The sequence below is a fragment of the Vulpes lagopus genome, chromosome 5 (genome assembly GCF_018345385.1).
Source record: "Vulpes lagopus strain Blue_001 chromosome 5, ASM1834538v1, whole genome shotgun sequence".
In the NCBI taxonomy this organism is placed as follows: Eukaryota; Metazoa; Chordata; class Mammalia; order Carnivora; family Canidae; genus Vulpes; species Vulpes lagopus.
This window is the reverse complement of record NC_054828.1, coordinates 89659311-89674092: the sequence shown is the minus strand read 5'-3', so window position 1 is coordinate 89674092 and position 14782 is coordinate 89659311. Positions and strand designations below refer to the sequence as shown.

Genomic DNA, 14782 nt, shown 5'->3' with positions numbered 1-14782 from the left:
CATTCTATGAGCACCCTGGGTGGTCACTATGTCCAGGCTCCAGAAATGCATAAAATAATGATAACATATGGTCCTTCATTTGAGTACCAGACTATGCAGAAGCAAAAGTGTAATGATATATACAGTGCAATGATGATAATGAAGACTATGGTGAGCTTCCCTGCCTAAATCCATTACTTCACCATATACTCCATTACTTCAATTCCTGAAAATTTCAGGAATTTCAGGGCATGCCTCTCCTCTCTATTTCCTTTTTTTAAAGATTTTATTTATTTATTCATGAGAGACACACACAGAAAGAGAGGCAGAGTCATAGGCAAAGGGAGAAGCAGGCTCCATACAGGAAGCCCAATGTGGGACTTGATCCCCGGTCTCTGGGATTACGCCCTGAGCCAAAGGCAGACGCTTCACAGCTGAGCCACCCAGGCATCCCTCTCCTCTCTATTTCTATCCCGCAATCTTAACTGAGCCTTTCACCCCAAATTAAACCTATCTCTCTATATTCTTTTCTTTATATCTATTGGCAAGTATCCAAAGAAAGGACTGTCTCTGAAAGCTTCATTTATCAACTCAAAAGATGTCCAAATTTCTCTATTTCTCCAAATTTCCATTCTCATAGCATTAACCATCTGCTAGGCAGTTCCACTCATTTATCAATGTTTACAATAAAATCAGTCATTCCTCCCCATTGTTAGATATCCCAGTTAAGTTGTCTAGGACCAAAAATTTAGAATAAATATTGACTCTTGTTTCTTCCTTTCAACAAAGGGCAAATCTTTTATTCTTTTTCACACTGCTTTATACAGAGTTTCTTATTTCTGTTATCGCCACATCCCAATCTTAGAACCTCAAAGTATTTTTGTTGTTTTCTCTGCAATATTACAATAACACATAAGCAACCCGAGTCCAATCTTTCTCTGATTTAGTCAATTTTTCATGAAGTTGCCAAAATAACTTTCTAAAATATCACTTAAATAGGTAGGAACCAATCAGCTAGCTTCCTTCTTTCTTTCCTATCTTCATTTCATCATGTTGTCTACACACAGCCTAGGTCCTAAACTTTTCCCACTGTGGTTCTTTCCTATAGTCTTTCTTTTTTTTTTTTTTTAAGATTTTATTTATTTATTTGAAAGAGAAGCAGCATGAGAGAGAGACAGAGACAGAGACAGAGACAGGGGAAAAGAGAGGGAGAGAGACAAAGAGAAAGAAAGAGAGAACATGCTGGGGGGAAGGGCAGAGGGAGAGGGAGAAACTGACTCCCTATTGACCAAGGAGCCCCAACCCAGGGCTCAATCCCAGGATCCTGAGATCATGACCTGAGCTGCAGGCAGACACTTAACTGACTAAGCCACTCAGGTGCTCCCCTTCCTATCATCTTTCCATATTTCTAACTATGCTTGAATATGAAACTTACCAAATCAAGGCTTTTCTATCCATCCCCCAATTATCAATGCCATTCTTATCTCTTTGCCTTTAAAACTCAGGTTACTTAAGCCTGAAATGCTTACTCCACATCCTTGACAGATTTTTTTTTAAGATTTTATTTATTTATTCATGAGAGACACAGAGAGAGAGAGGCAGAGACACAGGCAGAGGGAGAAGCAGGCTCTATGCAGGGAGCCCAATGTGGGACTCGACCCTGATCCCTAGGATGACCCCGGCCAAAGGTGGTGTTAAACTGCTGAGCCACCCAGGCTGCCTTCCCTGACAGATTTTTAATCCATGCTCAGCTTATACTTTGCTCCTTGCTAATTCCAACTTCATACCTTTTTTTTTTTTTTCCAAGAGCAATTTAAATATTAACTGTCCTGTAGATTTGGTTCCTTAGTATATACTTAAAGCATATTCTTAGAGTGCCTACAGAAGGTCAGGCATTATAAGACATCATTTAGCACAGAACAGATCTATCCACAACATATTAAATAGACTATCAGGCTGTTTCTCCTATGTAAATCTCACCTCTCTAACTCTATGTAAACTGCAAGCTCATAGGCCTTCTAAAATGAGTGACTGCCATCTGCTGCCTAATGTGAAACACTAGCTGACTAATAGGGATTGATGAGTCATCCAAGTGGAGATAATGGGCAAGAAGTAGATTAATTACCTGGGAAACTTTGAAAACCTTGATGCCTGGGTCCTACTCCACTGTTTCTAACTTAATTGATATGGCTACCAACTTATCAAGGGTTTCAAAAGCTTCCCAGGCGATATTGATTTCACCGAAATTTAAGAACCCCAGCCTAGTCCATAGTTCAGAAAGAATTTCCAATACAGGAAGGTCTTCATCGTAAATGTTAAAAATGTTTTGGGATTCTGCGTCGTAAGCTTTGTTTGGTCCAGAGCTTCAATATAAAGACAAGATTGGAATACCTCCCTTTGCATTGATTAGGAGCTTTTCTATGTATGGTTCACTGGCTGCATAACTATTAAATCACAGCTTTCTGGGACCACACACAACTACCATCAACTCCAAGCCTCACTGAGCTACCCAGTTCTCTTTTGGGAGACTACCAGATGCTGATTCAGCTCTCTAGCATCCTGCTTGGAAAGCCCAGGACTGCTCAGTGCTAAGAAAGAGAGCTATTGCCATAGGTAGTACAGATTGATGGATAAATTATAATTAATAAATATTCTCTCACATCTATATAACATTTAATGTTTTTATAATTCATTTTGTGACTTCATTATGTGAAAAAATCCAGTGAGCAAAATGCAACAATTTTTGTCTGTATTTGAAAAATGGAGAAGTTGAGGCCTCAATTGTTAAGTGATTTAGTTTAAATCATGTAGTTTTTGGCTAACGTAACATAAGAAACCATATATCTTAATTTAATCAAATTTCTGGTGCTCCTTTGACTTGTAAGCCTGCTTTGCTGGCATGCAAGTCTCCTTCCCCTGAATATCACCTGCCATGTGCTACAGCAACCACGCTAGGTCCGTTAGGAGGAGAGAAATACATATACGTCATTGTTCTTATTCTGAGGCAGTTTAAACTTAATTTAGGAATACAATACACATTTATGTAATTACTTTTACTTTAGCTATGATAAGACACACACACACACACACATGCACACCCCTGATCAAATATTCCATCTTTACCTAAGTCTAAAATATCAGAGTTCTAAATTTTGAGTACAGTGATTTATCTCCTTTACGTATATTTTGATGATTTATTTTTGTTACTTGTTTTTAACAGAAATTCTATCATAATTATACTCAAATACTTCTTTTTGTGGGGTAGATAAAACTACAGGAAATTTTTCTACTAGATTATTCTAGGGTAATATATTGTTACCCCTCATACTGAGCACTTTTAAGAATCTAGCATACAGCTTAGGTTTATTTTTATTTTATTTTATTTATCTTTTTTTTAAAGATTTTATTCATTCATTCATGAGAGACACAGAGAGAGAAAGGCAGAGACACAGGCAGAGGGAGAAGCAGGCTCCATGCAGGGAACCTGATGTGGAACTCGATCCTGGGTCCCCAGGATCATGCCCTGGGCTGAAGGTGGCACTAAATCGCTGAACCACCCAGGCTGCCCTACAGCTTAGGTTTAAAAGAGAATACATTTTTCTTTCTTTCTTTTTTTTTTTTTTTTTAAGATTTTATCTATTTATTCATGAGAGACACAGAAAGAGATAGAGAGACAGAGAAGCAGGCTCCATGCAGGGAGCCTGATGTGGGACTTGACTCCCGGACTCCAGGATCACACCCCAGGCTGAAGGCAGACACCAAACCGCTGAGCCACCCAGGGATCCCCTGAGAATACATTTTTCTAATGATAAAGAAATTCAAACAACACTAAGTATAGCCTAGAAACAATAATGGTGTAAAAAGTTCTTATATAATCTTGTCTTACATATTACAGTTATTACAATTATGAATGTTGTGAAATTAAAAAAAATAAGAAATGGTGTGTACTAAAAATCTGAAAATGGAGATGCACAAAATTAAAACTCCTGGCATTAACTTGTGCTATAATTTTTTTTAAAGTGGCAAAAATTCTGATCATTAGATTTTAAAATATAAAAACAACTCAATAGTAGAAGACCACTTCTTATAGATTTAGTTCTAAATTACACATCATTTTATAAGTGAGTACATACAGATACTAGGGCCACTTTATAGGAGGATATTAGTTCTCGATGTCAGCATTCCCATAATCTCTGAATATCATCTTACATATAAAAACATAGATTTCTTTTTTAAAATTTTATTTTATTTTTTTTTAAAGATTTTATTTATTTATTCATGACAGACAGAGAGAGAGAGGCAGAGACACAGGCAGAGGGAGAAGAAGGCTCCACAAAAAGTCTGATGTGGGACTCGATCCCAGAACTCCAGGATCACACCCTGAGCTGAAGGCAGACACTCAACCGCTGAGCCACTCTGGTGTCCCAAGAACGTAGATTTCTATGACACAAGGAAAGATACTAAGTTTCAAAGTTTCTAAAAACTAAATAGTCCTGTTCTAATCCTTGAGTGTTGCCCCCGATCTTCCTATATCTCTCTGAAAATCAACTCAGGCTCTCACTGTGAATAAAATCTGGGTGAATAAAATGGGGGGCCAACAGGAAAATGGGGCAAAACTGGATGGGCTAGACAGGTTATATACTAAGTACTGAGAAGGGGCAGAGAGCAGACAGGAGAGCCCATGAGCACAGATGTGGAAGGAGAGCCTGAGGACTTTGTTGCCAGGGACTAGAGGCATCTCTCCCATATGACAGGGATCTGAACCCTATTTGAGAGTGAGAGATATTTGACAAGAGAAACAGAAAGAAAATTTCTAAATCTTTTCCCTGTAAAATGTTTGTTCTTTTGCAGACTATAGCAATGTTTCCTTATATGTGACACGGTTCAGCAAAAGGGGTATGTGGTAATTGAGCTTTTAAACAGTTAACACATAGGCATCATTTCTGGTGCATAATTTTTATATAATGAGAAGTGTATAATATAGAGAAAGTTTAAAATATTCTCTGTAAGACTGATCTCTGTAAGATGTTCTAAACTAGCATCTTAAAAAAAAATCTCACTCTCATATCCCCTAGACAGGCTGGTCAAGAACCATATTGGTTATTATATCATGTCCAAAAAAATAGCATTCCTTATATAAGCTTTGAGAAAACTGAAATATTAATTTCTACAGAATGTGTGAAAACCAAATTGCAAGGAAAAAATAAGGGAAAGCTAAAAGATCGTTGAAAACCTAAAAGGAAAAATATATTACCATAAAAGATAAATGCTTTGAGAAAGTATCCTAGGGACCTATCAAAACCCTCTCCATTGGGGACAGATTGACTATCTTGAATGTGTTGATGGTTTTACAGTGTATACATTTGCCAAAGCTTATAAAATTGTTCACTTTAAATGTGTGCAATTTATTATATAGCAGTCAATCTAAAAACGAAAGAAAGAAAAAAAAAAAACTATCCAGGCTATATATGCATGAAAACAGTGTGCATTTGCAATTCAGAAGGAATGCCAGTCTTCAACAGCACTTGACAATTGGGAAGCTTTCATGTTTTTAAAACACATATACAAATATACTCCATGTACATTAGATGAAGTACATAAAATTTAGCATTTCAAATTACATAACAATTTATATTAGTGTAATGTAAATGAAATTAACTTTCAGGGGAGAGAAAATGGGGAAGAAGATGGCAGCACAAATAATAGTGGCTCTTGGTGTTAGAAGGAGGATTGATATTTCTAGGGACTAAACAGCCATCTGCGAATTTAGAAAGTGGTATATTTGCTAGAAGAAAAAGCAGAGAACAGAAGAACATTTATTGATCTATTGCTTCATTTATTCAACACTCATTAGTCTTAGGACTGCTAAGATTTTGGATCAGCAAAAGAGACATGGTTTGGTCTCTATATTTATTAATTTATAGTGTGGCAGGATAGAAAGTTACCAATCAGGTTACCCCACAAATATTAAACTCTCCTGTGCAAAGTGATAAGGGGAAAAAGCCATGAAAAGTATGACAGGAGTGTCAGGAACGGTTTCCCTGGGAAGGTTTTCTCTTGAGCTGGGATGTGCAGAATGAGTCATCCTTAATTATGTAAAAGAAGACAGCATTTACTAAAGCACAGGGGCAGGTAAAACATGATACTTTTGAATAATTAAGACAGGAACTGATCCACTTAAAAGATGTTTTGAGGTTAAAAATCTATGGGATTTCATAATAGACTGTATTTGGAAGGAGAGAAAAATAATGATACTGAGATTTCTCCATTGTGCAAATGTGCGTGGCTTTTACTGAGATAGGAAATGCAGGAGGGAGGTCAGGCCAGGGGATAATCTGTTCTGATTTCATGGTGCTTAGTATTTTCAACTGAAAATTCTGAATAGAACTCCACAACGAAATTAAAAACTTCTGTGTATCAAAGAACACAATCAACAGAGGGAAAAGGAAACCTACAGAAAGGGAGAACATGTTTGCAAAACAGTATCGTATAAGGGGTTCATATCTAAGATATATAAAGAATGCTCACAAATGAACAACACAACCTGATTTAAAAATGGGCAAAGGGGGAATCCCTGGGTGACTCAGCAGTCTGGTGCCTGCCTTCGGCCCAGGGCGTGATCCTGGAAACCCGGGATCGAGTCCCGCATCTGGCTCCCTGCATGGAGCCTACTTCTCCCTCTGCCTGTGTCTCTGCCTCTCTCTCTCTCTCTCTCTCTCTCTGTGTGTGTGTGTGTGTGTCTCTCATGAATAAATAAATAAAATCTTTAAAAAAATGGGCAAAGGACATAGATACACATTTCTCCAAAGAAGATATACAAATGGCCAACAAGCATATGAAAACAAAGTCAATATAACGAGTCCTCAGAGAACTGCTAATCAAAAGCACAATGAGCTATCACACCCATTATGATGACTATGATAAAAAAAAGAAAACAAGTGTTGCCAAGGACATGGATAAATTGTAACCATCGTGCACTGTTGGTAAAAGTGTAAAATGGTACGGTTGCGATGGAAAATAGTACGGAGGCTCCTTCAAAAACTAAAATTAGAATTACCATATAAACTAGAAATTCCACCTTTGGGTATAGACCCAAAGGAACTGAAATAGAAATATTTGTATATTTATGATCATAGCATAATTATTCACCATAGCCAAAAGGTGGAAGAAACACAAATGTCTATCAATGGATGAAGGGATAAAGATATGTGGTATATACACACACTAGAATATTTTCAGTCCTAAAAATGAAGGAAATTCTGACCCATGTTCCACCATGTATGAAACATGAGAACATGACACTAAGTGAAATGAGCCAGTCACAAAGAAATACTACATGATCCCACTTACATAAGGTATCTAGAGTAAATTCATAGAAAAGAAAAGTAGAACAATGGTTGCCAGTGGCTAGGGCAGTGGGAAAATGAGGAATTGTTATTTTGTAGGTATAGAGTTTCAGAATTACAAGATGAAAAAGTTCTGGAGATTGTCTACTCAACAGTGTGAATATACTTTACTGAATTATACACTTAAAAAAGGTTAAAATGGTACATTTTATGAGTATTTTACCACAATTAAAAACTTTAAATATGCTGAAAACTTGCATTATGGCTAACTAGCTAATTACATAACTGATTGATCATAGATAGCTAATTGCTTTATAGTCATCTCTTCCTTCATCTTTAAAACCCTAAGTGTTTGGTGACTCTGTAAGTATAAGGTATTCTCATCCTCTCCTCCCTAGAGCCTCAGTTTGACACAGAAGTCTGCAGTCATCAATCAAGAGAAAACAACTTGAAAATTTGAAACTAACAGCAGACATGAAACTTTTGTGGTTGCACTATGCTGCCACAAGTAAAAATATCTCTATTTGTCTATGCACTTAATTCCAGCAAATGTTAAAAATGGCAAGTGCAGATAGTGAGGAAAAACATAAGACTACTCCTTTGAGCAAATATGCATTGATTCTAGAGACAAATCCATTGTTTGCACATCAATATACATTCCTCTTGAACAATATTATTCTTCTTACCTTGTTTGCGTACATCCTCTACCGCAGCGACCAATTCTTCTTTGAGATCTTGACTCTCTTTAGCGATCTGTTCTCCCTTATCCAGGAAGTTCTGAGTGGCTTGCTCTACAGATGCTGCCAGGACATGGGCCTTCTTTGACCTCCCTTTCTTTTTACCAGATGGGCCTTTGTTGCTGGTGTTGACAAGGGTCGTCACCTTAAATATGAAAGAAAACCTGTCAAAGTAATCTGCACAACTGTCTAGGAAAACACATATTATCATCTCCACATTTTAAAATAGCCCTTGTTTATTAAATCATGAACACATGTCACATAACCTAATCCTAAGGAAAATGGAGAATTATACAAATTCGTGAGTCTATAAAAAGCTGTTTATTTCCTAGAAGGAAAAAAAAACATACGTGAATAAGTTGGAAAAGCAGACCCACTAGGAGCTTAGTTTCCAGTTCACTGGAGGTTGTGCATTCACAGATTGACAAGAAAGTGCACACTGGAGGAGTCAGTTTCAGGGAGGCAAGAAAAAGAAAGCCAATGCAGAATTGCCTCTGAGCAGTGACTCAGGAAAACCAACACCCAGTCCTGAGTCCCCAGGGTCAGGGCAGAGATGAAAGAACAGTTAATAAAGGGTGGGCCATCAATAAATACCCATTACTTACAGGTCACTTCGCAAGGACTTCTGAAGGGCTTTGCTATTTCTGATTTCATCTTACACAAACAGAATGGTAAATTTGATCTGAGGAAACCAAATGATTCAGTCTCAACATTTGGTTAACCAGCTAAAATTTCCAGACTTGAAATTAGATTTTCATTGTCACTCCTTTTCCAAGTATCATAATTTGTATACATATCCCCACTGCCAAACTTCTTTTAGCACTATAATTAGAACTATTTAATTTGCTAACAAAGCTGTTAGTATCTTTTAAACAACTTATCTCCTATAGATTTCTGATCCTTTATCTTCTACCAGTGAGAATTTTGGGAATGAAATGAAAAAAACGGGTTTCATATTCTGTTCAGCAAAAGTTGTGAGCATTCGTGGCCTTCGTGTTTTTTTTTTATCAACTTCATAAGAATATGGGCGCTGTGGTTTATGTTCACTGACATTTGCTCTTGTTAGTAGACTCAGTTTATGAGTCTACTCAGTTAGTAGACTCATTTGCTCAGTTAGTAGAGTCAGTCAGTTTATAAGGAAAGAGATAACACCAGAAGGAAAAAAATATTGAATAAATGCTAACTCAATGATGAATACAAGCAGAATCAGTACTTCAGAGGAGGTGAATGTAACACTAGGAGCTGTCATACTCAGCTCTCTTTTGATTGCTAAATAACTGGATACAGTGAATTAGAGAGAGACTATAAGGACATTTAAGTACAAACACTAGAGAAAAAAAGAAAGGTAACATCATCAAGAATAAGTCTGTCAGAAAATGATAGCTGTAAAATGTGTATGTAGCCCATAACACATTACAGTCTTTTCAGTTCCAGCCAAAATGAGGCAGCCATCAGAAGAAGACAGCCTGACATGAAAGTTACTTTCTAAAGGTACAACAGGGTTCTCCTTAAGAAGGATATACTCTAACACATTAGCACACTACTCTTCCAGGAACCTAAACTCCTCCAAACAGCCAATACCTGGAAATAAGCACAAAAGCGCCCTAAGCAAATACTGCAAACACCACAAATATCTGATTTATGCTAGGCTCATTATAAGAAGAAAATATTCTTATTCTCACTGATAACTCATTTATTCTCATTTTATTTTAATATTAAAATTCTGAGAAATTTTGTGATGTAACCTTTTTATTAGTCTTCTCAAATTAGAAACAACAGTGAGGGAAAGGAGCTGATAACTTCAGGTATAATGACAATGGGGGGAGTAGAAGCTGATGGTAAATCTATCAAAATGGTGAAGTGTCTATATCATCCATTCATTTTCTGTAAAGGTAAACAAATTCCAATTATTCTGTTATCTTATGCTGCATTACTGTATAAACATAGTTTAGGTATGCTCATAATAACAAGTTAGTATAAAGTGTTACTTATATGGAAAAAAAAAACATGGCATATTGCAGGAACTTCCTAAGAAAAATATGATTACTTTCAAATGAAGCAAATCAATTCAGTCCTCTTTTAGTAATAGCTCTCATGTACTCATAAGTGGAAGACCATAATGAGATGAAAGAGAAAAATAGAAGGGAAGTGATAAGGCTCCATAAATGCTCCTGTCTTAATCAGTTTGGAATAAAGAAACAATTGTCAACTCTCCCCATTGTTATGCAGTGTTTTATTAGAGGACAATGTCAACAAATTGGATTAAAAATAAGAGACACAAATGTTACAAAGGCAAACCTGTAAATTATGGTATTATCCATACAGAATATGACTGTATCAATAAAATGTAAAAGAATTCAAAGAGAGACTACTAGAATTATTATAGGAGCTATGGACAGACTGGCTAAATACTAGATAAACAATAAAAAAATTAATATAAAGCACTAACCAGTAAAAACAACGTAGTTTTAGGGGCACCTGCATGGGTGAGTAGGTGAAGTGTCTGACTATTGGGTTCAGATCAAGTCATGGTCTCATGGGTGGTGGGATCAAGCCCTGCCTTGGTCTTCACACTCACGGGGAGAGTGATTAAAGATTCCCTTCCTCTGATCCTCCCCCACACTTGCACACACATTCTCTCTCTCTCTCTCTTAAATAAATAAATAAATAAATAAATAAATAAATAAATAAATAAATAAATCTTTTTTTTTAAATGTAGTTTTAAATATCCTATTCACAATAACCACAAACTGATATTATCAGAGATAAGCATAACACAAAATATACATGGAGAAAAGGTAAAAATTTTAATGAAGAACATAAAAGGTAGCTTGAATCATAGCAAGGCATACCATATTCTTGGATGGGAAGACAAAACTGTTAAGATGTCATCTCCTCCCATATTATTCTACAAGTAGCATTCCAGATAGTTATACAGTAAATCAGCAAGAAAGCCAAGACCATTTCTCTTCATTCAGTTGATTTCCCTTTCCAGCTGCAAACTTAAAAGGCTTTTAGTAAATTAGAGAATGGTCATTTAGGGTGTGGATATGCAGAACTCTTTTCCTGCTCACTTTTTGGCTCTTGTATCAGATGTTTTAGATGGAAACAATGAAAGTAGTTTAGGTCTAATAGTACATGAGAAGGTTGAGGTTATTCTTTTAAGGATTAAACTATCTTGGGAATTCTCAGTCTAGCCATACTATGCAACCCTCCTATTCAATCCCACTCTCCTGCTAGATGATCACCCTCTCCTATCCCCCAGTAAGAACATTTTCCTTTTTTCCCACTTGAAGCTGTCATTTTCACCTTGATATTATATACTCTCATTCTTCTTGACCTATACTTACATTTACACTTAAAATTGTGAAAGTTAAAGCCCATCCACATTGTTTCTATTCTGGTATTTTACAGATGAAGAAATTAGGGTTAGAGATGCATCATAGGTAGAAAAAAATAATTTCCTTAAATTCACATGTGCCTGATACTGTATCGTTAGAACTTTAGAACTCAGTAGTTTCTTCTGGTTTTACCATCTAACTGAATGAGAAGCTGTTAAAGGATAAAATAATTTTAAATATATTTATTCTTCATATTTGTCTCAAGCTGAATAAACATATCAGGGCTTTTTGTATCAGTTTAGTGTAAAGGATGGACAAAATTTACTGTAACTAACAAAATGATAGAGCTGAGGGTTTCCATAAAATGGTATTCTTCTACAAGTAAAATGAAGAATAAAGGAATCTGCTGCTAAGTCAGTAATAACTGAGATATACTAAAGAACAAGAATCAGAGTTTTTTTAATGAAGACAACCACTATTTAGTCTCACAGTTACATCTATCAACTCTCCAGTAAATTAAGGAATATCCAAACTATCAATGCTAGCCAATAGTGCAGGTGGCTTCAATGTAAGAATGTAAAGGAAGCCATGACTGGATGCCTTGGAGAAGTCACAGCAACAGAGACACATTCTGATCAAAATGTGGTAGCCACAGAGGCAGCTCAGTGACTTCTGAGGCTACAGGAATCTGTGCCTAAGGTGTGCCTAAGGTTTGATATCCAGAATGACACTAGGTCTTGGGTAGACAGTAGTTATAGACTATTAAGTATCGAGGGCAGTCTTTTAAGAGATGGTTATTCTGTGAAAGTTCCTGGTTGAATGTTATGCCTCCTCCTATCCCAACCAAGCACTCTCTGATGCCCACATCAACTTCCACCCAACCTAGAGTCATGTAAGATCCAAATCTCTTCTTTATTAACAATTTGTGAGTACATCTTTTTGGCAGTAGGAAGAAGAAAAGAAATAGGAGAAGAGAGGAGAGGAGAAGAGAGAAGACGAGGGGATGGGAGAGGAGGGGAGAGGAGGGGAGGGGAAAGGAGAAAAGGGGGGGGGCAGATAAAGATCTACCCAGAAACAGGCTAGGAGTAATAACATGAATATTGAAATATGTAGAATTGGAATGATGTTTCCAAGGCAGTAAGGAGACCAGACCTACTTGGAAAAAATAATATATATATGAATAATATAGGAAGTAAACCTAGATAGGTGTGGTGGAACAAACTTTGATGAAAGCCAAGCCAAAGAGTTTAGATCTTATTAGTCACTGCAAATTTTTTGAGCATATATTTAGTGTACATTTTTTCTTTCCTTTCATTTCTCAGCCTACTAAATTTTGCTTTTACCTATACCTCCTGTAGCAAAGTACTCTTAAACTGATCTCTTGCTAAAGTAATCAATAAGTTGCCAAAATCTAATTATTTTTATCACATCATACCACTCTGCCACATTTAGTGCTATTGACTCAATTTTCCTTCCTTCTGGAAATGTCTCTTGACTAATTCTTTTAGCAATAATCTTCTCCAAAATCCTGTAGGTTTAAAAAAGGACATTATCATCAAACTTCGCTCTGCACGTATCTTCATCTCCCTCCTTCCTACGCTAGGAAAGTCATTCTGCTACCACCACTCCTTTAACTGGTCTTCTAAAACCTGTTTCATTAACTAGGCCAACTTCTCTCTAAATCTTTCACATGTGCCTTTCTGTAGGCTCTTCAACCTTAGCCTAGAAGGATACTCACTCTTCTCTAGTTGTACCTCCAATGTTTTCTCAATGCCTACTACTCTCATTAGAAAAGAAATCCTTCAGCTCATAGATAAGGGTATAGTGGTTAAAGGCCCTAGAACCTTGACACAATGATGGTCCCACTGGAACCCGGCCAATGGAAAACATTGGCAATAGCCAGAGGATGGGCACCATTGTTTTCAGATGTACTGATGTTATGATCTGAGTATAAAACCATGAGAACCAGGTTGTATAGACTGGTGAATCTAATGATAGACACAGGCTAATCATTTAATGTCCTAAAAGTAGACCCTCCATTCCTCCATAATAGCAATAATGCAGTGGCCAATATAATTTCATTCTTTACTTGCAATACATTATATTGTAAGACAATTTGTTTGTCTGACCATGTATCTTCATGATCTCTACTTGATCAGTTCTCTGCTTCCATGATCTAAAAGCTCAATAGAACAATAAGCAATACTAAGGGCACCAAGACACTTTGTTTCAGCAACTCTGTCACATCTGCCAAGAACCAGCAACAGAGTAGTTTGTCTAAGCCTTACCCACAGGGCAGTCAACTGAAAGTGAGCTCTAGAGACATCACTGCCACCTGAGGATAGTTAGAATGCAGAATTTTAGGCTCCACTTCAGAGCTACTAAAAGAGAATGTGTATTTTAACAAGATCCCTAGGTAATTTATATGCACATTAAAATCTGAAAAGCATTGAATTTTAGGACTTGATAATTCTCAGACTTGATCGTGCCTGAAAATTACCAATATACCTGATAAAAGGTAAATTTACAGATCTTACAGTGTTTCTGCTTAGCTAGGTCTGGGCTAGGGAATTTTGCATTTATTACACAAAATTATTTTATATATATATATATATAAAATCTCCTTACTTTTAGAAACAGTAGTCTAGTTGAAACAAAACAAAACAAAAAAGTGAGAGCAAAGAAGCAATGGTTTCTAAGAGGTGAATTCTTTCTCCTATTTTGGGTGCCATGGCATAGCACAAGTCCTCAAAAACAGCTTATTGATGAACTGATCAACTGACTCATGGCTGGAAGGCAATCTCCTTTATTACACAATCACAAAAAACTTGGAAAAGAAAGATTATACACACGTGAATACTATGAATCCAACAATCATTGGAGCTCTCTAGAAAAACACAATAAAATTGAAACAATAACGAAATAAAAATGGCAACATAAACATTTTTTGCTGGATTCATGCACTGTGCAGATGTGAGTAGTAGGTCTTTGTGAATTCTTCCATTGCATCTCTCGGGAATACTTCATTCATCATATTTTCTCAGCTATAGTAAGAGATGGCTGTGATGACTGCTGTAGCTTAAAAAAAGCAAGAGCTTGGTGAGGCAAAATATTTGAAAACAAAATTATCAAAAACAAGTTATTTATTCCAGGAGCAACTGAAAATAAATGAAAAATTCTTGAAAGAAGAAAACTTATCTAACTTAGGAAAAAGTTAAATGTTCAAATAGTAATATATTTGATAACATGGAGCTTCTCAGAGAAAGCCTACATCAGCTTTTAAGAACTGCCAACTGGTCAAAATGCCATATCCCTTGAATTATTTCTTGATAACTAGGTTTATTCATTTAATAATTATAGAGTAAGCATAGATATGGCT

At 36.4% G+C, this 14782-nt stretch overlaps 1 protein-coding gene across 3 annotated transcripts in view; it reads right to left on the bottom strand.

Annotated features, from left to right (window-relative positions):
- The window catches only part of CTNNA2 (catenin alpha 2), a 1087920-nt gene that overhangs the window by 846166 nt on the left and 226972 nt on the right, over positions 1–14782 (bottom strand). For all 3 annotated transcript variants that reach the window (XM_041757142.1, XM_041757144.1, XM_041757141.1), the window contains exon 3: positions 8012–8207. In XM_041757142.1, coding sequence (XP_041613076.1) covers positions 8012–8207 — 196 coding nt within the window. The remainder of the gene's footprint in view (positions 1–8011; positions 8208–14782) is intronic.